Genomic DNA, 23,777 nt, shown 5'->3' with positions numbered 1-23,777 from the left:
TACTTAGGATACAAATCTTGATATTCTTGAAGTAGCTGGATTTTTACATCATTGATATCAACTGATTTTGCTAATAAAAACAATCTCTTAGCTTTTCCACATAGATTTGTTTGGTTCTGAATTTGAAATGACGGTAAAACACCTTGTTAAATCTCAAAGTTACATAACTCTAACGGAATGCACTCAGTGTTTGAAGAAGAAGTCTTATCGAAAGGAACTCATCGAATTAGGGCTAGGAAGTCACAATCAAAACACTATTCATGACCTTCTATTTGACTGGGATCATGGAACTTCATCTCGTTGCCCTTTAAGATGTGGTGGCAAAACAACAACAACTAACAACAACACGCCGCTTTGAATCCACTTCTGTTTTACTATTTGTTATAGTTGACCTGGCATCTGCTGAAGGCAGACTAGTAACTGATTCTTTAATAGATCCCATCATCATTGTTAGCCAGCAGTACGAGTTGTATGGAGCAACTTTGAATCGGCATGGTCATTTCCGTTTGTTGGTGAGGTCTAAATTCGATGGCCCATGGCATAGTTATGATGGTCTTCGGAATAAAAATAGATTTGAAAAACTTGAACGTTTCAGATGTAGGTCAAATGAAACAGTTACCAATCTTATATATGTAAAAAGTCGGAGCAACTGAGCATGTAAACGATCAGATGAATAGTACATGTACATGGTATTGGTTGAGGTGTTCTTGACATTGACTATTAAATGACGTTTTGATATAACAATGAGATACATATATATATATGACGGTAGGTTAAATGGTATGCGTAAGATATATTGAGATAACGAACAGTCTTCAAGCTAAATAATCCATTTAAATACAAAATAGGAGCAGAGCAAAAACGGACCTACTAAACATCAGAGGTGGGATCAGGTGTCATGGAGGAGTGGTCATCCCCTACTGACCGGTCACTCCCACCGTGTGCCTATAATCTTGATTGGGAAATAACGGGAAAAAAACCAGTCGTTAATTCATTATGAAAATAATGGTCTAACAATAAGTACGAAAAAACGTCAATTAGCATTTGACTTAGTGACTAATTGTATTTGCTGACAAGGTCATTGTATTGACCATAGAACTTAGAAATAGTTTATAAGAAGAGCATGCGTATCGAATCAACTGAGAGATATAAACCTCGTATGCAGATGATGAAGGTATGTTGCAGCATACGGGAAGTTGACAATTGAAAAGTTTAAGTTAACACGTTTATCATAGAGCTTGATTGTTAGATTACCATTAGCGTCTTTTTATCATATAGAGAAGCTAATGGGATATTAACTTCAGAAATATTAGTAGATATCAAATATGTAAGAAACTAAATACTTCAAAGAAATCGACATTTATATCGCAAACTTAATTATACATGTATTACAAAAAGTACTAATAGATGAGTATATCACTGTACAGATATCTTGAAATTTCAGTGCCAGGTCATGTGGAGAAGCTAACAGAATGACTTCATCAGCTATACAAGTGAATATCAGCTTAGTAAGAATCCCGTTACTTCAATGCCTCAAAAAATATATTAGGATCTGTAAAGATAAACGTAAGTCGTCAACTTAAATCGTCTGTAATGTGTTATGCGAAGAGAAATTTCTGATTAGCCGTGTCAGAAAATACCTGCTCTCTAAATACCCAGCTATTTGAAAGATGTCAACAAAAATATATATTTCACAAAATGCACTAGTAGCAAAAGATATAACTGCAGATATCGAGGTGACTTCGGTGCAAAATTAAGTGGAGAAGCTATGAGAAAGTTCAGATCAGCAATATAAAAAAATATCTGCTTGCAAGAATCAAGTTTGTTAAATGTTGTCGATATTTATATCCAAAGGTTGCTTTTTATTACACACAAAAAACAACTAACAGCTGATTATATAACTTCAAATATCTAGGTCTTTCAAGTGTAAGATCCTTGGAGAAGCTAGGAAAAAATTTACATCAGCAATATTAGTAGATATCAGCTAAATTAATATCCCAATTGCATTACAAGTACAAGTGGCTGAGTTAAATAATTAGTACAGATATCTTGGTAACTTCAGATTCCGATCATGTGGAGAACCTGAGATGTTCTTTTTATCACTAATATTGGAAGATAAAAATGTATCAGCTATATAAAAATTCTTTAACTTCAATGGTGCTAACATTTGTTTCCCAAAAGTGCATTATATCACACAAAAAGTGCTAGTAGCTGAGTCTATTAACTAGTACAGATATCTTGGTAACTTCAGTGCCTGATTATTTGGAAAACCTCAGAGATTGTTTTTATCAACAATATCAGTGGATGTCCGCGGTGTAAAAATTCAGCTACCTCAAGAATATCAACATTTGTATCCCAAAATTGCACAATTTTAAACAAGGTACTAGAAGGTGAGTTTATTACTAACGATATCTTGGTAACTTTAGTGCCAGATCATGTAGAAAAACTTACGAGATTGTTTTATCAGCAATATCAGTTGATATCAGCGATGTAAAAATCCAGCTACTTCAAGAATATCAAGATTTGTCTCCCAAAATAGTATAATTTTACACAAAAGGTACTAGTAGCTGAGTTTATTAGTAACAATATCTTGGTAACTTTATTGACAGATCATGTGGAAAAGCTCAAAGATTGTTTTATCAACTAATTCAGTGGATATCAGCGGTGTAAAAATCCAGCTACTTCAAGAATATCAAGATTTGTCTTCAAAATAGCATAATTTTACACAAAAGGTACTAGTAGCTGAGTTTATTACTAACGATATCTTGGTAACTTTAATGCCAGATCATGTGGAAAAACTCAGAGTTTGTTTTTATCAACAACAATATCAGCTGATATCAGTGATGTAAAAATCCAGCTAGTTCAAGAAGATCAAGATTTGTCTCGCAAAATAGCATTTTACACAAAAGGAACCAGTAGCTGAGTTTATTACTAGAGATATCTTGGTAACTGCAGTGCCATATCATGTGGAAAAGCTCAGAGATTGTTTTTATCAACAATATCAGTGGATATCAGCGGTGTAAAAATCCAGCTACTTCAAGAAAATCAACATTTGTATCCCGTTTGCATAATTTTACACAAAAGGTACTAGAAGGTTCAGGTCATTTACTAGTAGCCAGTTACTAGTAGCCAACTTTACTTACTTGTCGTAGCCAGCTACTAGTAGCCAGTTACTAGTAGCCAACTTTACTTACTTCTCGTAGCCAGCTACTAGTAGCCAACTTTCCCCACTTGTCGTAGCCAGCTACTAGTAGCCAGTTACTGGTAGCTAACTTAATTTAAATATCTGGCAATCGTTAGCAAATCTGTAATAGGTTAGTCGGTAAAAATAAAATATATTTAAATTTGTACCTAATTTTTCTAAAATTCATTTTTGAAAAAAAGAAATATTTTGGATGTAATTATGGTTCTCTTGGTTGAGATCTCTGGGTAATTTGTCATTTTGTGTTTGAAGTGTTAATACTTAATTATTGTATAAACACCATTTCGTTACCCTGATTGTCCTGTATTTCTTTAATGATATTTAAATCACTATTGAGAACTGCGAATTAGTATGTTTGTTTAATTTTTTTTTGCAGTTATCTAATCGAATAAATTACTAAACAAACTTTGTAAATAAAGTATTTAAGAATGTGGGTTTTTAACGCAAGAATCAAGAAAAATAAAAATTTCAAACATCTAGACTTTACCAGTCTTCTTGTATATATGAATGGAGCTACTAAAAGCTGTTTCTATACATCAAGAAAATGCGTATTTGATACGGTTAACCGGTTAATCGGTCGGAACGTCTTGCGGTTAACCGATTAGCAATTCTGTATTCTATTGCCATCCCTAATATTAAAGATTACGTCATCATGCAGTCGACCGACAGATTGTATTAATTAATTTTGCAAACCGTATCGTAGTATTGAACGTAAAATTATGACTCCGAACAAATTTTCTGCCACCAATCATCAATTTGCATTGTTTGCCGGAAGCCTGTCTCATTTTGGAAATTGTTCACACGAAAAACATGCTCTTGGGTATTGAATCATCCTAGATGTGTAATGGTATATTGTTACATAAATAGGGGAAGTCGACAAGAGAAAAGTTGTTCAAGGTCATCACGTTATCATGAAGTAAGTTAGTGGTTGACATTTTACCACGTTTAAAACCAGTTATGGCATTAATTAAAATCTTTGGAACAAAAGACTTTTCAAGATCTATATAGTTTAGTCGTACATTATTGTTTTTAAGAATAAAGTTGCATATATTGGCGATTGCTGATTCCTATAATATTTTTTTTTTGTTCTTTCATAGCAGTTTTATTGTGCAAATGCTTGACACACCTTAAATGCCATGCAATGACTTTCTTTACATTTGATCACGGTAGCCTAGTGGTATGGGTTCGTATTTTGATCGGGAGACCCTGGTTCAATTCCCGCTTACTGCATCAAACCTACTGTCACTACTTAATGGCTCAGAGTTCCGAGTATAGGTCTGAATTTGAAGGCCTTCATCGGTATACAGTGACGTTTTTATGAGTGAAAATTCTCGAATAGGACGTTAAACAACAAGCAATCGAATAATCTTATTATTACATACAATTGTGACTTCATCTCACTAATATTCTATTTTTACCTTCTAACTCTAAGTAGAATGTATAAAGGCATGGGCTTATTTGATTTATTCATAATTAACAATCAAACTCCTAGGTAATTACGCAGGCAGCTCCGACTGTCGCAACAGTATATCTCTCCATTTGATTTAACTAGTGTCTTCATTATAACACAGTCATCTCTCTGATAAAAACAAATAAAAAATAATGATATAAACTATACGCATAATTTATTTCATTTATTTTATTTATTTATTCCTTCATTTCCCCAACAGGAACCAAATCAACGATTAAAATATTAAAAGAAAATCAAAAGCATTTTCCCCCCAAATTCCTGGTCAGAGGTTTTGGAAAACGAAAATTTCTTTTCAAATTTATATTCCATCCATTATTTATTTATGTCGGTATTTTTTGAAAATTAGAAATAGTATGTTCTCTCAAAGAAAGACCCCAGTGGCAATGCACTATTAAGTTTTCAATCTGTGTGTACATGTTGAAATTAGAATGTTACTTTATTACCCATAACGCACTTATATCAACTTATCACGATTATTTCCCCTTACCAGAAGACAATGTGTAGAAAATCGGAATCCAGTTAAGGAGCGGATCATACAGCTCTCAGAACTGTCACACACAGTATTCCAGGTACATCGCATCTGATCATCACACGTCGGACAAGGTAACCCTGGTGTGGAGTAAAAATTGCTTTTTTTTTCTTGTTGCTTATCTGAGAAAATTGCTGCTCTTGAAAGTGAGCTTCTTTGATTGAAGTTTGCGAGTCATACATGTACCTCTGGTTTATTTAATATGCCTCATAACATTCGCACTTGACATGATTCAGTTCCCGTTATATTTTAAGCATCCTTTTATGTCTTACACCAAAATTAACTTCTTTTTTTTAAAGCCTGTAATGTTATTCCAGCATTGGAGCTGCCGAAAGATGGAATATGTCTAATTGAATTCAGTTTTATTTGAATACTATTGAATACCTTACCCGCGGGTGATGTATTTTGATGAGCTGTTGTGGAAGTTGTTGTTTGCTTTGTGGTTGGAGGGGCTGTATTCGAAGCTTAAGACAATAAAATGATTTGTAGCCAAGAAAATATAACTATCAATAAAACCAAAAGGGAAAAAATGGAGGAAAATTGATATCAACATGATATACTTTGTCCCCTTAAGTATCACAACTGTAGGATATGTATCAACGCTTACCTGGACATGTAGCCATTTTGCAGTTGTTCATTTCATATAATGGTCCGATGCATTTCCTGCCACCATGGTGAGGATTGATACACGCCCGCGACCTTACTCGCGATCCACCCCCACACGTGGCACTACATGGTGTCCAACTCCCCCAGGTGGTTAAAATACCGTCCACTGTAATTCAGAGCAAATGAACTCTTAATTCAAGAGTCTTTATGCTCTTATATAATTAAATGTTATTCAGAGTCAGACTATATCCATCATTATGCTGTTTATTGTGTCGAATATTTACAGAAAATCATACTGTTATAATTTATACCTGTGACTCAAAGTTTCCCTGTCACTTGTTGCCAGCTAAATTTGCGGAAAGTTTTTCTTTATAAATATGATTAAACCAAGAAAAAAAGCATGATAATTGATAAATATGATTCATATTTCTATATACATACCGAATTCAGATTAAAGATAAAATTGCTAATTATTCACCACACCAGAATATTTGAATCAGAGGAAATGTATTGTGCACTTCAAATGAACTAATGAATCAATGACTTATCGGGTGCAGTGGTTAGAACCTTTGCTTGAGAGCTGTGGAGTAAGGATTTGATCCTTTCGTGACCGGAAAGATACATAATATAGGAAAGATAGCTCGAGATAAATATTAATATATAAGATATATTGTTTATGTGATAAAACGTTACAATTAAGCAAATATGCAGGAGATCGAATATATTTTGAAGGATCTTTAGAGAGAAACACGATAAAGTTTTAACTGGTACCTGGACAATACCTTGCTCCACAGCGTTTCGTTGATAAAGTACTTCCATGACAAGGTGCGCCGCCATGTTGAGGAGGAATACAGGTCCGAGTACGCCTTCTTATTCCTTCACATGTCGCAGTGCAGTGACTCCAAGTTCCCCAGTTACCCAAAAGGCCATCAACTTAAAAATACATGTATTTTTGATTGCTTAGGTTTAATTAGTTTAGGCGATGGGCCAGATATGAAAAAGAAGACGTGAAGACTTTGTCAGAATGGATTAAATGTGTCAGATCTATGTTACGATCGCGTATTAATTAAAAGATGGAGGGGCAAAATGAAAACCATCTATCCTTATGTATTCAACAATCCAGAGGTGAAAAAAGAATTAGATAGATTACATGATCAGTATGTCTGGTCCCTGCTGACAAAGCAGGTAACAACATTGTCTTCATTTGTAAGGCTCATTATATAAATTGTATTTTAGAAGAACTTGGATTTAATTCTGCAAGTGGTAATCCAACTTATACTCATAGTTCCCTTTCAAAAGAAGAAATTCTTCAAAATCATACGTCAGTTCCGAATATTTTGAAGATCCAAAGGAACCAAAATGAATTTGAACCACCATATCAATATTGCATTCCAAAACTTTACAAAAATCCTTACAGAGATACATAGCGGGTTGCAGTAAATGCTCAACCAAGCCTCTTTTTTTACTCATCACTAAGATATTAACCGTAGTGAAGGAGAAACTTCAAGAGAACTGTGCAACAATATATTCAAGAGGTGGTGTAAATCAGATGTGGATACTTAAACATTCATAGGAACTTTTGGACAATTTGAAATCACAAGATTTTACCAAATCAATAGCTTAAAAGCCTACGATTTTTCAACGTTATACAAAACCATTCCAAATTAAAGTCCAGGCTATTTGATACAAAAGTATTTTCTTAAAAACATTCTGATTACACACAAGTACTCTGAAGTTGACATCAAAAAGATGCTAGGAGTTTCTGATTGACAATATCTATGTGGATTTGGAGACCAGGTCTTCCAACGATCTTTTGGAATTTCCATGAGTACCAATTGCGCCCTGTTATCAGCAGACCTATTATTGTATTCATATGAAGAGAATTTGTGCAAAATCTTAAACGTGAAAAGAAGAAAACACTTGCTGTGGCCTTCAAATCGACATTTAGATATATCGACGACGTATTGTCAATTAACAGTTTTCATTTTAAGTCGATACGATATATCCTGGTGAGCTCGAGATAAAACATACCACAGAGTCTGAAACAACTGTTTCATATTAGTATTTGGATATTTTACAATAAAGACGTTAATAGTAATCTAACAACCACGCTCTATAATAAAAGTGATGAATTTAACTTTTCAATTGTCAACTTCCCTTACTTAGCAGCAATATACCTTCAACACCTGCACACGGAGGTTATATAATATATATGCTCATTCCTCCATGGCACCTGATTCCACCTCTGATGTTTTGGAGCTCCGTGTTTGCTCTGCTCCTATTTTGTACTGTTTTATGGACTTCTGATCTTGAATACTGTTCGTTATCTCCATATGTTTCATTTATTGAACAATTCAATAAAATATCTGGGATGAAATTGTTATTGTTCTAGATACAGAATCCCTAGGGATCAGGTTTGATTAACACTTTTCCCCAATAGAAAGGGTACTACAATTACTAAGAATATTTGAGATAATTGTTTTTAAAAAGTTTTTGTAACATTTTCTCTCTTTTTTTTCAGTTCACCTGGACTGAAAGCTCTAGCAAGCGTTTAGAACTGATCATATTTTGACTGTCCTCCGTCTGTCTGTCTTAAAGTATTTTCCAATTTTCGACTTCTCAAGAACTGCTTCAACAAAATGGACAACTTTCTACAAGCATCATTGAATGAAGAAAATTACCTTTGTTCGAGTGGAGAGCTATGTCATTATCAATTGGAGATAACTTATAATAAGTTTTTCCCTTAAATGAAGGATATAGCGAGAACAAACATTATTCAATATCAAATTCAAGTCCATAAAACAATACAAAGTAGGAGCAGAGCAAACACGGACCTCTAAAACATCAGAGGTGGGATCAGGTACCATGGAGGAGTGAGCATCCCCTGCTGACCGGTCATACCCGCCGTGTGCTCCTTGTCATGATCGGGAAATAACGGGAAAATCCGTCGTCAATTCAGTGTATAAATAATGGACTAACAATAAGTATGAAAAACGTCAGTCAGTATTTAACTCAATGATAAATTGTATTTGCTGACAAGGTCATTGTATCGACCAGAGAACTTACGAAATGATTACTTTAAACGAGACTGCTGATATTCTTGTTTCATCAACTTGTTTGTCAATAATTTACCTCGTTTTAGATATTGTTCATACGTAGAGCATGCTCTTGCGTATTGAATAAACTGAGATATATAAACGCCGTATGCAGGTGATGAAGGTATATTGCTGCATAAGTAAGGGAAGTTGACGATAGAAAAGTTAAAGTCATCACGTTTTAAAAAAAAAAAAATTACCTGCGCAGGGCGTTTGACTACAATTCCTTGTTTCTGATAAATTGCTCGAACAAGGATAACCACCAAACAGAGGAGGATGACAAACACGTGATCTAGTCATGTGACCGTCACCACAAGACACGCTACAGGAACTCCAGCTACTCCAATCACCAGTCCATCCATTAACTAAAAATAAATCGAATACAGCATTCATGAATATTTAGGTTACATGTGCCTTTTTTTTTTCTTTTACTTAATTTTACAACTTGGAGAATACTGACTGAACTTCAATCAGTGCCACAAAAATACAGAATCTTTTTCAGAGTAAGTTGTTAAAATAAGGTTGTAGTGTTTTGTGAATCCAACTCGATTAGGCAAGATGATTTCATAATTATGTAATAAATAACACATTCGATAATATAAAATATTTAATTTTAATGGAACATTCCAGGAGTACACGCTAGACAAAAATGCTAACGCTCCTCCTACGTTCTCATAGTTGTCTAATCGACATGTGATGATCTTAAAATTACGCCATATTGCTAAATCGAGTAAGATGAGAAATATATATTTATCAGGCAAAGTGCTGGAGTAAAATTGACGTCAAACATTACTTGCATATTTTTCTTGATATGTTCGTGTTCTACATGTGACAATATTTGAAGACTCAAGTTCTTTGATGCATTTCAAAAATTAAAATAATCTTGTATTTTCTCTGTTTTAGAATTATGAATAAAACGTCAAATTATTTTCATGACCTTTAAAAATATTTTTAAAATAATTTTATAAATGTTTACCTGGGCAGTGTTTAACAAGACATGCTTTGCTCTCCATTAAATCTCCTTTGCACTGTGCACCTCCATGTTTTGGTTGATGGCAGACACGTGACCTCGTCTGTTGGCCTCGTCCACATGTTTGACTGCAGGTAGTCCAGCTACTCCAGTCGCTGAGAAAACCATCAACTTGAAAATAAAAAAATGATTACAAATACTGACTTCGCTATTTTTATTTTATAAATGTGACGATCAAACTTTGACAATAAAAATAAAATTAACACATTTATAGAATTATATCCCCAATTCCCCATCGCATACTTGGGCATTGTTGCTTTGGGCTGCATGTCTCTGTCCTTGAAGAAGAGCCCTGACATGACCCTGTCCCTTTACATCTTCTGGTAGAGGTCCTGGAGCCCCCTGCTCCACAATTCACACTACAAGGACCCCAAGTACTCCACTGTGTCCAGTGAGCAGTCTCTAATGAGAGGGAGCAATAAATTACTTTTCATCGCCTCTTGACACTGGTTTTTATTTCAGAATATGGGGAATATTAAGTCAGTAAAAATCACAATTAGTTAATTCATACTTCTTCTGATTTGGCAGCAGCCGATTTGAAGAACAGTGAAATGACAATAAGCCTCCTGGTTGCTTCCCACGTGATATGAATGTTTGCATTGTTCGTCAGACGTACATATCGTACCAGCAACTGCTGTAAAAGTATAAAAAAAAAACATGCTTCAGTTTATCCTTGATTACCATCTTCTTTCTACATCTAACATTTATATACCAAATATCTAACGTTACTTAGGCATTTCAGAATGATTTTTTTGTTTTTATATAACATGATCTAGGTTTTGTTACCTGTGAAAGTCTCCAAAATGCCTATTACGGCCAGGAGTACACAATATTTGTACATGCTTGCACGCACGTGTATTCCTCGGTGGTCCTCTTCTTATCAGTTTTACCTTGGTGAGAAGTCCTTTACATGTGCTATTATTACATATTCTCTAGCAATGAGTAATAACATTGATAGTAATATTCATTGATTCATATTTTTTCTGTCATATTTTTGAGTGATACATATTTCAAACCAATTGATAGGTTTTAAGCTTTCTAATTTTCTGCGTACCTGATTAACACTGGTCAACAGGGAATGTTTTTTTTTCTAATATACCCGATTCAACATCTCGTCTGGAATTCCAAGGATCCGTGTAATAAATTCTTATCACATTTTTTATATTGTTCGTAGTTTTTAATATACAGTTGTAAATGTTTTCACTTGTTTCTTTATTTCAATTGATCAGAAACAAGAGGAGTTTCTATGTCAATAATATAAAGCGCCTATTGCCCGTCCGTGAACAATTAAGCTTTGGGGTGTCCATCTCTCATCCGCAACTCTTTTTATATCACTGAATGAAATCAACTGAGTCTTTGTTACATGATCCGACACATATTTTGGGTTACAAACAGCAAAACATGGACGCTGCCATTCTTTTTCTAATATTGAAGGGTACCCATCTCTTATCCGCAACTTCTCCTATACCTCTGAATAAAATGTAATGCTACATTGTTGCAAATTCTTCATATTACAAACAATTATGCAAATCCAAATTTACTTTTTGATCTGACACTTATCTCGGGTCTCTCAGAACAGAACATGAACTTTATATGCCATAATAATCATATGGGAGGCGAAGGTATCATTTCGTGAGCTCAGTGCTCATAGTACCTGTAGTTTCATTGTTATACCCCACTCTTGAAAAGTGTGTGTATGTGGGGGTGGGGGGGAGGGGGGGTATATAATGATCGGAATGTCCGTCCGTCCGTTACGCTTTGGAGTACAAAAATTTCCGCAACTCCTCTCATACCACTAAATGAAATTAAACGACTTTCACAAAGCCTTTATTACATATTGCCATTGTGTGCCTCTTTTTCTACTTTATTTTACTACAGTATTTTATCTGACACATCTTTCTGGTTTCCCAAAGCAAACCATTGACACTATCATTCTCTCTTTAATATCAAAGGGTACCCATTTCTTATCAGTAACTCCTCCTACACAACTGAATAAAATTTGATATACTTTCACAGATTCTTCATAACATACTGTCATTGTGCACCTCTTATATGGGTCTCCAAGAGCAAAAAAATTAATTTTGCCATTTTAATCCTGTGAGAGGCATTGCCGGTATTTACTGAGCTAAGTGCTCACAGTACCTTTAGTTTTTAAAGTATCGATGAATGTTATTGCCATGATTATTTTAATATTTGTAAAATTCTCTCAAAATGCTTTGTAAGTGGTCTGCATTTTGTACGATCTCTCACTGAAAGGGTACAATAACTATCTTTTATTATATTCCCAAACTGCCATTCTTTCTATAATATTGAAGGGTACCCATCTCTTATCCTCAACTCCCCCTATACCACTTTATAAAATTAAATGATACTTTTACGGATTCTCTACAACATAATGTCATTAATTGTGCACCTTTTTGTCTCTAAGAGCAAAAAATGGACTTCCCCATTATAATAAAATGATAGACATGGGTATCATTAAGTAAGCTCAATGCTTACAGTACCTCTAGTTTATTTTATGATATTCTCTTAGATTCCATGAAGCGGATTATTATTTTAAACTTATATTTTATGGTATTGCTTGATCAGGTCTATAGGGCATAAACTGAGAATAGACTTAATGTCAAAATTTCAAATTAATGTAACTTTTCAAATAATGTTAAATATACAATATACATGTAAAACAAAATTTTAATCGTGGGTTTGTATTTGAATGAAAACCTGAAACTTTTCAATTATGCTTGTTAAATAGAAGTTAAGCGTGTCAATTTTCAATTATGAATTTTTCAAACTTTCAATTCAATTAATTTATTGTTTCGGGCCAGACCCCATGATCACGAAATATCTTAAGCTCAAGTCAAAGTCTAAAATAAAAAAATAATTTTTAGTCAAGGAGTTTAGAATTATTTTTTTAAATATTTTTTTAATACGAAAATGTTGTTATCTGTAAATTTAAAGACTGATTAAATAATTAATAAATATTTTCAAGGCGATTGAAAATTTGACTTAAGTCTTATTCTGTTTCATGGTCATGGAGCAAGGACTCCATGATATCAGTGTCAGACTGTACAAATATAATCTTCATACCTCAAAGATTTTGAACTTTTTTAGTTTACAGAAGAGAAGAAAATAATTTTTTGGTTTACCCCCCCCCCCCCATATCTTTGCGCTGTACTTTTACGTTGTGCAACTCAGTAAGAGGAGTCTTATATTATTTTATATTATTAACTAGCATGTGGTTTGATTAAAACATGAAATCTTTTAATTACGGAGAGTGCAAGTCAATATTATTTGCTACCAATTAGGTCTTCAGAAAGTTTTTGTTAATTTACATTTCTTATATCATTCTAGGGTTTCTGCAGCTGTTTGTTAAGAACTGGTAAAACTCAGCTGAATAATGATTTCGTTATGCTGCATTTTACATTTTAATCATTTTACATCTTAATTATTTTAAATTATTTCAGAAAGAAAGTTACGAGTATTTTAATTGATTATTTTTTGTCTTTTGAACCTATTGTTCATAAGTTAAACACTTTAATTTGATCTCTCTCTCTCTCTCTCTCTCTCTCTCTCTCTCTCTCTCTCTCTTGTGAATGAAAATGTACCTTTTTTATTTTTATTATTTTCCTTTATTTATAACGTCAGCAAGAGAATTACAACATTTATATTCCAACATACTTCCTGAGGCACTCTCTGTCATCACAGCAGTAGATTTCAGCATTTCCTGAAATTGTTTTCATGTAACGACAATCTTCACTCTGTAACAACAGAGATACACATTAGTAAAGCATACTGACTAGGAATAATAAATAACATGCATGTCAATTTTTGTACACGAATAATAAGGCTTTTGAAGTATGACGCGTAGATTGTAAATTTCATTATTTAATTTACTTGAACACAGTGTACTGTGAATCGAAATCCGTGGTCTGGGGACCTTGCCATGCAACATTCCGATGCAGAACATGTGTTGTTCCAGACACAGTTAAGGTTATCATCGCATGACGGACAAGGTATGCCTAAACAAAAAGCCAAAACAGCAATTACACAAGAAACATTAATTTTATTGACGCGAGCGTCAAAAATCGGTCGCAAACCAATTGGTCCTTTCAATGAAGCAATTAGAAACTGGAATGCTTGATCTGTTCTTAAAATATCTTATATTTATCTGTTAATTAATATATCCCTGTGACATTGTGCATTTGTTTGCAACTTTACAGGATTTTCTTCAATACATAATACATATACATTAATACATGTATAAGCAAACTACTCATAGTCCTCTGCATAGTTTGTTACAAACCAACTCGATCTGTCGAAGTTTGATGTTTTTGTTTTTAAAGTAGTTTCTACATTTAAAGGTTAGAACTAAAGTTTAAACTTATCTTATCCATAGAGACATATAGTTTTGCTTTAATAAAAACGCAACAAATATGTGGGGCTCTTCGCTCGCTCTCAGAGGAAGTTACCCCCTTCCCCCTCTCCCTCTAGATCCGCCGCTACATTTCTCCTCTTTTGTGTGAGATGTGGCGGGAAAAGACTTGGCATACTGTAAAACGCGTTTTATCCTTGTCTGTTGGAGCAAAATCTCGTAATATTCTGTCTGATAATAACTTGTCATTCAATCATTTGGAGATGAGACCTTATAAACCGAGTTCCCGTGCCAGCGGCAGGCGTTGGCACGATAAAGATCCCTCACTGATCAATGGCCCTGAGTGCCGAGCAAAGGTCAAAATTTGAAGGCCTTCACCGGCATATGGTGACGTCTCCATATGAGTGAAAAATTCTCGAGAGGGACGTTAAACAATATACAATCAATCAATCAATCTTTCGGAAATGTATATATACACGGCATTTTAAAATATATTCAACAAATCCTGTTTAAATAGAGAAAGTAAAATTGTTTATACATGTACTTGTATACTGTATAACGTGGTCTTTGCTTTAGACTATGCCCAACACGTCTCCGTACCCCAATTATGTCTGAGTTTGTTAATCAGGATTGGATGAAACATTTACCCCATATTTACAAAATTTTAATTTTATGATTATTGTGCGTATTTTGTTAATCATTTAAACACTCGATCTGTTTTAATATTCTATTATATGAATGTGCAATATTTTTATTTAAATTGCTTTAACTCCGCAGAAACGCACGACGACTTCAAACTTTCTTATCAAATAACCGACCACCTCCTGGCGGCCGGTAATAATATTGTGAAATCACTAATTTTCGTGGGGGGTTAATTTTTGTTGTTTTCATGGTATAAAAAGACCCACTAATTCATGCCCACCACGAAATGTAAATTTTATATGCACTACTACTAAAGAGTTCTTCATTCACGAAATCAAATCCCAACGAACCGACATTTTTTCCTCAAACCACGAAAATTTCACCCCCGAAAATATGTGATTTTACAGTATGCAGGTATTTCCTACAAACTCTCATTTTATGCCCCCGCTATAAAATGTTGCGGCATGTGTTTCAAAGTAAAGTTCAAGTTGTATAATAATTTTCCATTTTTGACTGAGTTATGCACGGCCCTTAGACTTCAAAAACTTCTTAAAATGTATTGTTTTCTGTATTCTTTTTAAGCATTTTTGTTTAAGAATTACATGTAGTTAAATAGCAACGTGTACTAGTATCATTGGTGTGTATTGAGCGTTTTTCGACTTTTGAAATGTATACAAAATGTTTTTCATAATTACTCACTGAAAGATATATTGTTACATATGGACAACAAATAATAGTTTTTTAAGAGAGGTGAATTTTATATTTTTAGAAATACATGTAAGCTTTAGGCTGAACAAAATTTCGAAAGCAGCTGAAAAACCATTTTATTTAAATTAACCGACAGTAAGCGAACATAGCCAGTATTGAAAAGAAGTTGGCATTGAAAAAAGGTAAGTCAATTCTTTTTTTCTCTGGCTGCCCCCCCCCCCCACTTTCGAAAACGATGCTACGTGGCTGCTAAATGAGCACATATTTCTTTTCATTAATTTTTTGCTTACATTTTTCTATGTATCGAAGAGTTCCTTACCGCAAGGTGAATTAGTACACTTTTTAGACTCTGATAAATTGGTTGGACACGGAGAACCATCAAATCGTGGAGGATGACAGACACGTGATCTAGTCATGTGACCGTCACCACAAGTCACGCTGCAGGAACTCCAGCTGCTCCAATCACCAGTCCAACCATTCACTAAAAATAAAGCAATTACTATAAACCAACTGTTATTCGCGATCATTCAGTTTGGAATCAAGCCGCCACGATTGATTTTCGCGACTGAGGAACAATTACATTTCTGTGAAACTTGTACTTTTAATTCATTCTTAATAACTGAAAAAACATTATAATTTTATTAGATAACTTTATATAATCCATACGAGTCTGTCACATCTGTTTCATATTCCGATGTTTTACTGACTATGGACGATAAAGGCTAATAACTTAATTGTGTAACAAATGATGACAGCTTTTCTATCATCAACCTTCCATTTTGGCGTTGATACTCAGGATACTCAGAGAATGCTCCTGATTATAGATTTAGTTGGGAGACGTAAATACCATATGCAAATAAAGATAACGGTATACCGCGAGATCAATCATTAAACCAAAACAGACAACTGGTAGGTAAGTTGAAGTTACAGGGATTTCTAAAACCTCGTTTAAATTCAGCATTTTGTATGGTACTCAGTATTTAAAATGACTTTGATGGCAAATATAAATTATCATTAGGTTTTATTTAACAAGCGTGCTTCATACCAACTGTGAGGCCATTGTTGAACAGTGAATTTGACTACACAATGTTATACATGATAAAAAATAAAGAAATGATTCGAAAATAGTATACTAGATATTTACCTGGGCAGTAATTATCATGACATGATTCGCTTTCTCTCACATCTCCGTTGCATTGTAAGCCTCCATGCTGTGGTTGATGACAGACACGTGACCTTGTCTTTTGACCCCAACCACATGTCTGGCTACAGGAAGTCCAGCCATTCCAGTCACTCAAAACACCATCAACTTAAGAAAAAGACTTTAGCAATAGACTGATTCTTTAACAATAAAAAATAACATAAATAATTTAATAATTTAAGTGTGATGTGGTGATTTTCACAGTAGAGTTATCTCTCTTTGTTTTCATACACTGTTTGTCATTGAAGGTAATTTCCACATCTATTTTTAGTAACAGAAATTCTGTTCAGCTAAAGTATTTAAGATTTTCATTTAAAATGATTTTTGTCATTGTCATTTTTTCAAATAATCATGGAAAATACACATTAGTTTTTATTTAAATGTATTGTTTAATATTTTGATAATTTCAACATCACTTCCTGTGATCACGTGACTTCATAGTTTATGATTTTGCACGAAATGTTTCGCGCTAGGAAGGCTGTGTGTTGAACATTGTTGAAGCTGAATCATTTCTAGCTAGGTGTACCAACTGTAAGTTTACATTTTTTTTTAATATAGCTTTGCTCATAATAGTAAAGTATGCTTTGGAAGGGTTATTTTAATACTTGTAAAGTCTGAAAATATTTATTTTAATAGAATAAGTTCAGCATGTTTTGTTGATAAACGTTCCATATAATATTGACTATTCATTTTATTTTTAGTGATGTTTAATAGGCTTTTGTTATGAAGAAGTTTGAATTTATTTTACGAGATATACTTTTGCTATTGTTTACAACTATAATTAGAGGTACAATTTTCGCCCCAGTTTTATTTTCGCCCCTTTCGCCCTCTTCTTGATTGGACGAATTTAAAACGCGGCGAATTCAAATTACACAGTATAATTTCTTAAACAGAACTATGACAGGGCGAATTTAAAACGGGGCAAACTGTTTGCAAGTGCAAAAGGGCGAAAATAACACGGGGCGAAAATAACCCTGTATACAGTATTTATTTTTTAGTAATGCATCATTACATTCATGTGAATTTACATTTGAGAGTAATGTCATGTTTTTCTTATTTTTTTCATTTGTACAGCACACTGTCATTACTGCCATTACTATTACCATTATAATTTACCATTGATATTCATATAAAACTTATAAAAAGAACAGATCTGGTTATCACGTAAGTAAAATTTAACAAAAGATCTTATCAGGAAATTTCTATGTTACATTTTTTCCGTAAAACCAAAATTATTATACTTGGACAAGGTTGTGTTTGGCTACAGGCTTCTGTCCTCGAAGATGACCCCTGACATGACCCTGACCCCATACACCTCCTTGTAGAAGTCCTTGTTCCACCTGATCCACAAGTCACACTACAAGAACCCCAAGTACTCCACTGTCCCCAAAAAGAAGGCTCTAGAGAAGGTAGTAACTGTTTAGCATTTATACAGGTAATTAAATAAAGTACTTTTCCGTATTCTTTTTTTTTTTTTTTATTTTTTATTTTTTTTTTTTTTTTTGGATAACGTATAAATTTATTAATGTTCATTTATTTTCTCTTTATTAAAAATAAATGATAATTATGGATTGCTAAAATAGATATAGTAGCCAAAACGAAATTTATCTCTTCTCTTGCATTTATTCAGGTTGGGTAACACATGGCTCTTTCCTATAACCATTGGAAAGAAACATTAAACTCGCCAAATGTTATTCCGGATATATTGTTCCCCATACATTTTCGGCTAAACATTAAATCTCAACATTGCATACTTTGTAAAAAAAAAAAATGATTTAACTAAGGTAACGTATGTATTTCTTAATTAATATGATTCAGTTTTGTCTCTTGTCGTCGTTCTTTGATAGTTCTCTTCTCCGTTTATTGTAACCCAAACTAATCCAAAGTCCCTAATCTAAAATGATTTGAATTTATACGAAGGAGAGTTGAATTCTAGTATGACTATCAATGGTTTTACTGTTCATCCTCAGAGGCAATGATTTGAACAAACCTGAATATATGCTACCTGAGGATGCTCCTTTATCAATATAATTTTCATGACTTTGTTGAATTTAAGATTTTTAAAATATGATATTATATGTTGCCTCTAACCATCGGATCATACCGTGAACATAATTAAATCTACGCCACCTGAGGATAAATATAGATACTAAATGACTAATCATGTCTGTTCTTCCGAAGATTTTTAAGTTTCGAAGTTTTCTTCCTTTATATTCCTATGCAAAACGAATTCTTATTGTTGTTCTGTCCAAGACCGGGTATCATGATATGTATAAACAACTGAATCTGCTCTACCTGAGGATGTTTCCACATTACAATGTAATATGTTTCATAATTGCTTTATTGTTCCTTTGGAAGATTTCATCCAAGGATACTTTGAGGCAAAATCGATTAGCAACAATAGACCAGGGATTCTGGAAAAATCGAAGATGTGAAAAAAATACCGACGACAGACGGGTGGATGGACAGTCACCAAACATTCTATCAGAAAAGCTCTCTTGAGGCTTGGGCTCAAGTGAGCTTAAGATGTATTAAAACTAAATAAGAATCCGTACTTTTTCTGACATGACAGCAACCAACATGAAATGCGTTGAATTGACAGTAAGCTTCCTCGTCACTCGCCACGTGCATCATGTTTATACAACGTGCGTGGGACATACATATTATACCAGCAACAGCTGTAAATAAAATAAAAAGAATAAAAAAGTATAAATTATTCAAAAATCTTCAAAATTATATTTTGGACATCAAAATAATTTTTTTGAAATTTACATGATATTGCTTTGAATCTGGTTGAATCTTCAAAGAAGGTCATCGGCATTAATTTGATTTTTAGCATGCATTGATCATAGGTTTGCTTTATGTAGAGGCCAGTACAATGTTGAAGCGGGAGGGGGGTCTTTTTCGTTCTATGATATGGAACACCGGTATTATAAACGCGGCTTCAACCAAACAACTGCTCTCTATGTCTCATGGTGTTAATACCATGACACTATAAATGAGTGAAACGTTCCAACTACTTGGCGACGCAGGCGACTATTATACATGTACTTAGAATCATTTCCATCCACGAGGATCAGTTTGTGAATATGATACAAATTCAAGGGAACATGAAGAATATACAGAAGTTTCGGTGAACAATGCTGATTGTATGTTTTTTGAAAGTTATGACCCCAAACATTAGTTCTCTATAAATCAATTGATTTTGCAGTAGCTTAGAGAAAAAAAACGTATTAATTACATTTTTTCTGTTGGCCAATTTAATTTAAGATTATAAGATATTTAAAAATACCACTGTACAGCCTATGCTAGAGTAGCTTTCATAATATCAGTACAAAAAAAATATTTTTTAAAAATGGAAAATACTCGTATATATGGAGATAACAAACAGTATTCAAGCTCAAAAGTCCATAAAACAATACAATATAGGAGCATAGCACACACGGACTTCCAAAATATCAGAGGTGGGATCAGGTGCCATGGAGGAGTGAGAATACCCTACACACCGGTCACACCCGCCGTGTGCTCCTTGGCATGATCGGGAAATAACGGGAAAATCCGTCAACAATTCAATGCGTATGAAATGACCTAACAATTAGTATGAAAACCTTCAGTAAAAATTTAAGTAAATGATAAACAGTATTTGTTGACAAATTGCATCGACCATAGGACAAACGAAATGATGAGTTAAAACGAGACTGCTGATGTTTTTTATTTATATAAAATTTTATTCACGAAGTGAATGGGATTGAGCAGCAGGAAATGCCTATTTTAGCCCTCTCCCTAAATATTATTGCCCTCAGACTGCTGATGTTCTTGCTTCAGCAATATGCTTATCAATAACTTACCTTGTTTTTAAAACAGCCTCTAAACAATGCTAACTATTGATAAATATGTTGATGAAACATAAGATATTTACAGTTTTGTGGTCGATATAATCCTGTCAGTAAATACAATCTAGCATTAAGTCGATAAAGACTTACGTTTTTCACACCATCTGTTGGACCATTATTTACACTCGATTGTCCGTGGATTTGTGTTCCGTTTACCCGATTACGATAAAGAGTACGTACATGTTGACAAAGAAAGCTTACCTCTCTACGGCATCTATTCCACTTATGAAGTTCTTAGAAGTCCGTGTTTGCTCTACTCCAGATTTATATAGCTTTTATAGACTTTTGACCTTTACTACTGTTTTCCATATCTTCATATTTCCTAATCTTTAAGTATTCTTAATTGTTACCTGAGAAAGTATCCAAGAGACTTATAACAACAAGGAATATAACATATTTGTTCATGATTGGACGTATGTATATTCCTCAGTGATCGTCTTCTTATCAAAGTGTTATCAAGGTGAAAATTCCTCTTATTGTGTCATAATTATTGCCATTTTCTAGCAATGAAAGATAAGTGTAAATACGTAAAGAATAAGCAATGCTCTCCTTTACCTGGGTCCAGAATCAAGCAATCTTGAAATCAATTGCAGCCACTCAAGTGATTAATATTTATCCCAATAATGCATTTGAATCTAGACAATACAGAAGAGATCAAAATTGAATTATATTTAAAACTTTATTCTAGATTAGAACTTTATGATTATCTAGAAATTCTGATTTGGATCTAAAACTGCAGCTTGATCATAGCACCAACAACCAATTGCATAATATATAGTTATTCACGAATGCTTCATATAATTATGATCTATAACTCTTACACTAATATAGGATATCGTTCTTGTAAATATATCAAATGAATACTAAGCTTTTAAAATATATTTGAGACCGCATCATTTGCATTTTACTTTTCCAATACTTTCAATTGTAAATAGCATCAAAAATGGTCGACAGATATGTCTCCTCTTCTGTGTTTTAATACATGGAAGTTTGTATCGCAACTCACATGACTTTGAATGTGAATTTATGGGATTGTCTTTCATTCAAAATCTTAGAGGACTCCCACCTCGATTGACTTGGATATGGCAGCAAAGAGTGATTTATTGACTCGGAGTGTTACTAGTGGCTTAATCATGTTAATATGCCCACTTCTGATTTTGAACTTCTTCTACCTTTGTACAGAGTCTTTGACAACTCATCGAAAGATAGCTCATTGATACAAACACTCATAGAAAGAACATGGAATGGCATTAAGGGAACATTTTAACTTTTGTACATTTTCAGCTTCTGAAACCAGTTAACCAGTTTAATCCTTGTGGCATATAGCATGTGAAATTCATGGCGCGTTCCCCCTTGGAGCTTGAGGGGTCGAGCTAAATCCTTCAAAATAAGTGCAAAAAAAAAAATCAAGAATTCAAACTGTTGGCATGAATGTAATAATCATTGAGCCCGCATCCGAAATTCATGGTCTCAGGGTCAGAGGTTCTGGTGCTAAGGATCCATTGAATATTTAGTGAAAAGTTATTAAAATAATCTTCTCCTCTGCTCCTGGATATTAAACAATCATATTTAATACATATTTCTGATGAGGAAGGGTGCCTCCTCCACAATTGTATATTCCATGCCCCCTGGGGTTCTGATGAAAAGGCGGGGCTCTGTTGATTAGATATTAAAAATGCATCAATTCTATAAAAAAAATTCTTCTTCTCCTTTCCTCGTGTGTATTAACCAAACAAACTAAATCCAGTTATGATGAACATGGGCACCTCTTCCAAAATTGAGAATTTCATTGCATCATGACTTTCACCTGGTGGAATTAACATTCAGGTGCATATTATCCAGAAATCAGTTACTTTATGGAGAGGACAATATAAGAGATTTATGCCTGCTGTTCAATCCAGTTCATTAATATGAATATATTTTAAACCAACTCACCTCACTTTCATGGACATCACAGAGACAACAATTAGAAATTTAAATATTTTAATGTATCTCATCCATTGAAATTGAATCCCGATTTTATTTTCCAACGAGATGACCTGAAAAAGAGAACTTTTTAAATACCGGTAAGGTTTGGCTAAAATGGCTGATTAATAGATAGTTTATGATTGTTAAATCTAAATAGTTCAAATAAATAATAAAATTATTCAAAGAGTTTCAATAGTTAAATTGTTCTAGAAATATTGTAAGCCTTTTTATACAAAAATATACAAAAAAAAAGATAAATTAATATGTACTGGTCCCTGCTGACAAAGCAGGTAACAACATTGTCTTCGTTTGTAAGGCTCATTATATAAATTGTATTTTAGAAGAACTTGGATTTAATTGTACAAGTGGTAATCCAACTTATACTTATAGTTCCCTTTCCAAGGAAGAAATTCTTCACCTCTTTCTTTACTCCTCACCAAGATATTAGCAGTAGTGAGGGAGAAACTTCAATAGTACTGTGCACCAATATATTCAAGAAGTGGTTTTAATCAGAGGTGGATACTTAAAAATTCCAAGGAACTTTTGGACAATGTGAAATTACAAAATTTCATCAAAATCAACAGCTTAAAAACTTACGACTTTTCAACTTTATACACAACCATTCCCCACGATAAATTAAAGTCCAGGCTTTTTGATATTCATTGACAGCTGCTTTTTCAATAAAAATGGAACTCGTAAATTTACTTACCTTGTCATTGGTCATTCGCAAAATTATTTTGTTAAAAATATTCTGATTGTACACACAAGTACTCTGAAGTTGACATTAAATAGATGCTTGAGTTTCTGATTGACAATATCTATGTCGTTTTTTGAGACCAGGTCTTCCAACAATCTACTGGAATTCCCATGGATACCAATTGCGCCCCGTCATTAGACTTTTTTATATTCCTATAAAGCAGAATTTGTGCAAGATCTTATGCGTGAAAAGAAGTAACACTTGCTATGGCCTTCATCTCGACATTTAGATACATCGACGACGTACTGTCAATTAACAATGGTCATTTCCATTCTTGTGTCGATACGATATATCCTTGTGAGC

At 33.7% G+C, this 23,777-nt stretch overlaps 1 protein-coding gene and 1 long non-coding RNA gene across 2 annotated transcripts; both read right to left on the bottom strand.

The window, feature by feature from the left end:
- Positions 1-4,669: 4,669 nt before the first annotated feature.
- Positions 4,670-21,185, bottom strand: LOC134257773 (adhesion G protein-coupled receptor B1-like). The gene is made up of 14 exons (XM_062740368.1): positions 21,100-21,185; positions 19,412-19,534; positions 18,098-18,256; positions 16,800-16,964; positions 15,975-16,136; positions 13,828-13,952; positions 13,612-13,691; positions 9,880-10,028; positions 9,104-9,268; positions 6,580-6,741; positions 5,810-5,974; positions 5,592-5,666; positions 5,161-5,282; positions 4,670-4,781 (listed from the first exon to the last, which is right to left on the bottom strand). Exons 1-14 carry the CDS (start codon positions 21,152-21,154, stop codon positions 4,683-4,685), a joined length of 1,806 nt encoding a protein of 601 aa, XP_062596352.1. The 5' UTR covers positions 21,155-21,185; the 3' UTR covers positions 4,670-4,682.
- Positions 10,183-10,865, bottom strand: LOC134257765 (uncharacterized). Its single transcript, XR_009989994.1, has 3 exons — positions 10,720-10,865; positions 10,445-10,567; positions 10,183-10,335 (listed from the first exon to the last, which is right to left on the bottom strand). It is a non-coding gene; the product is annotated as an uncharacterized LOC134257765 (long non-coding RNA).
- Positions 21,186-23,777: the final 2,592 nt, after the last annotated feature.

This window comes from Saccostrea cucullata, unplaced genomic scaffold, assembly GCF_032062105.1.
Source record: "Saccostrea cucullata isolate Sc308-1 unplaced genomic scaffold, CSIRO_AGI_Scuc_v1 ctg1797, whole genome shotgun sequence".
Taxonomy (NCBI): Eukaryota; Metazoa; Mollusca; class Bivalvia; order Ostreida; family Ostreidae; genus Saccostrea; species Saccostrea cuccullata.
The sequence above is the reverse complement of the archived record's forward strand: the minus strand, read 5'-3'. Positions and strand labels throughout refer to the sequence as shown.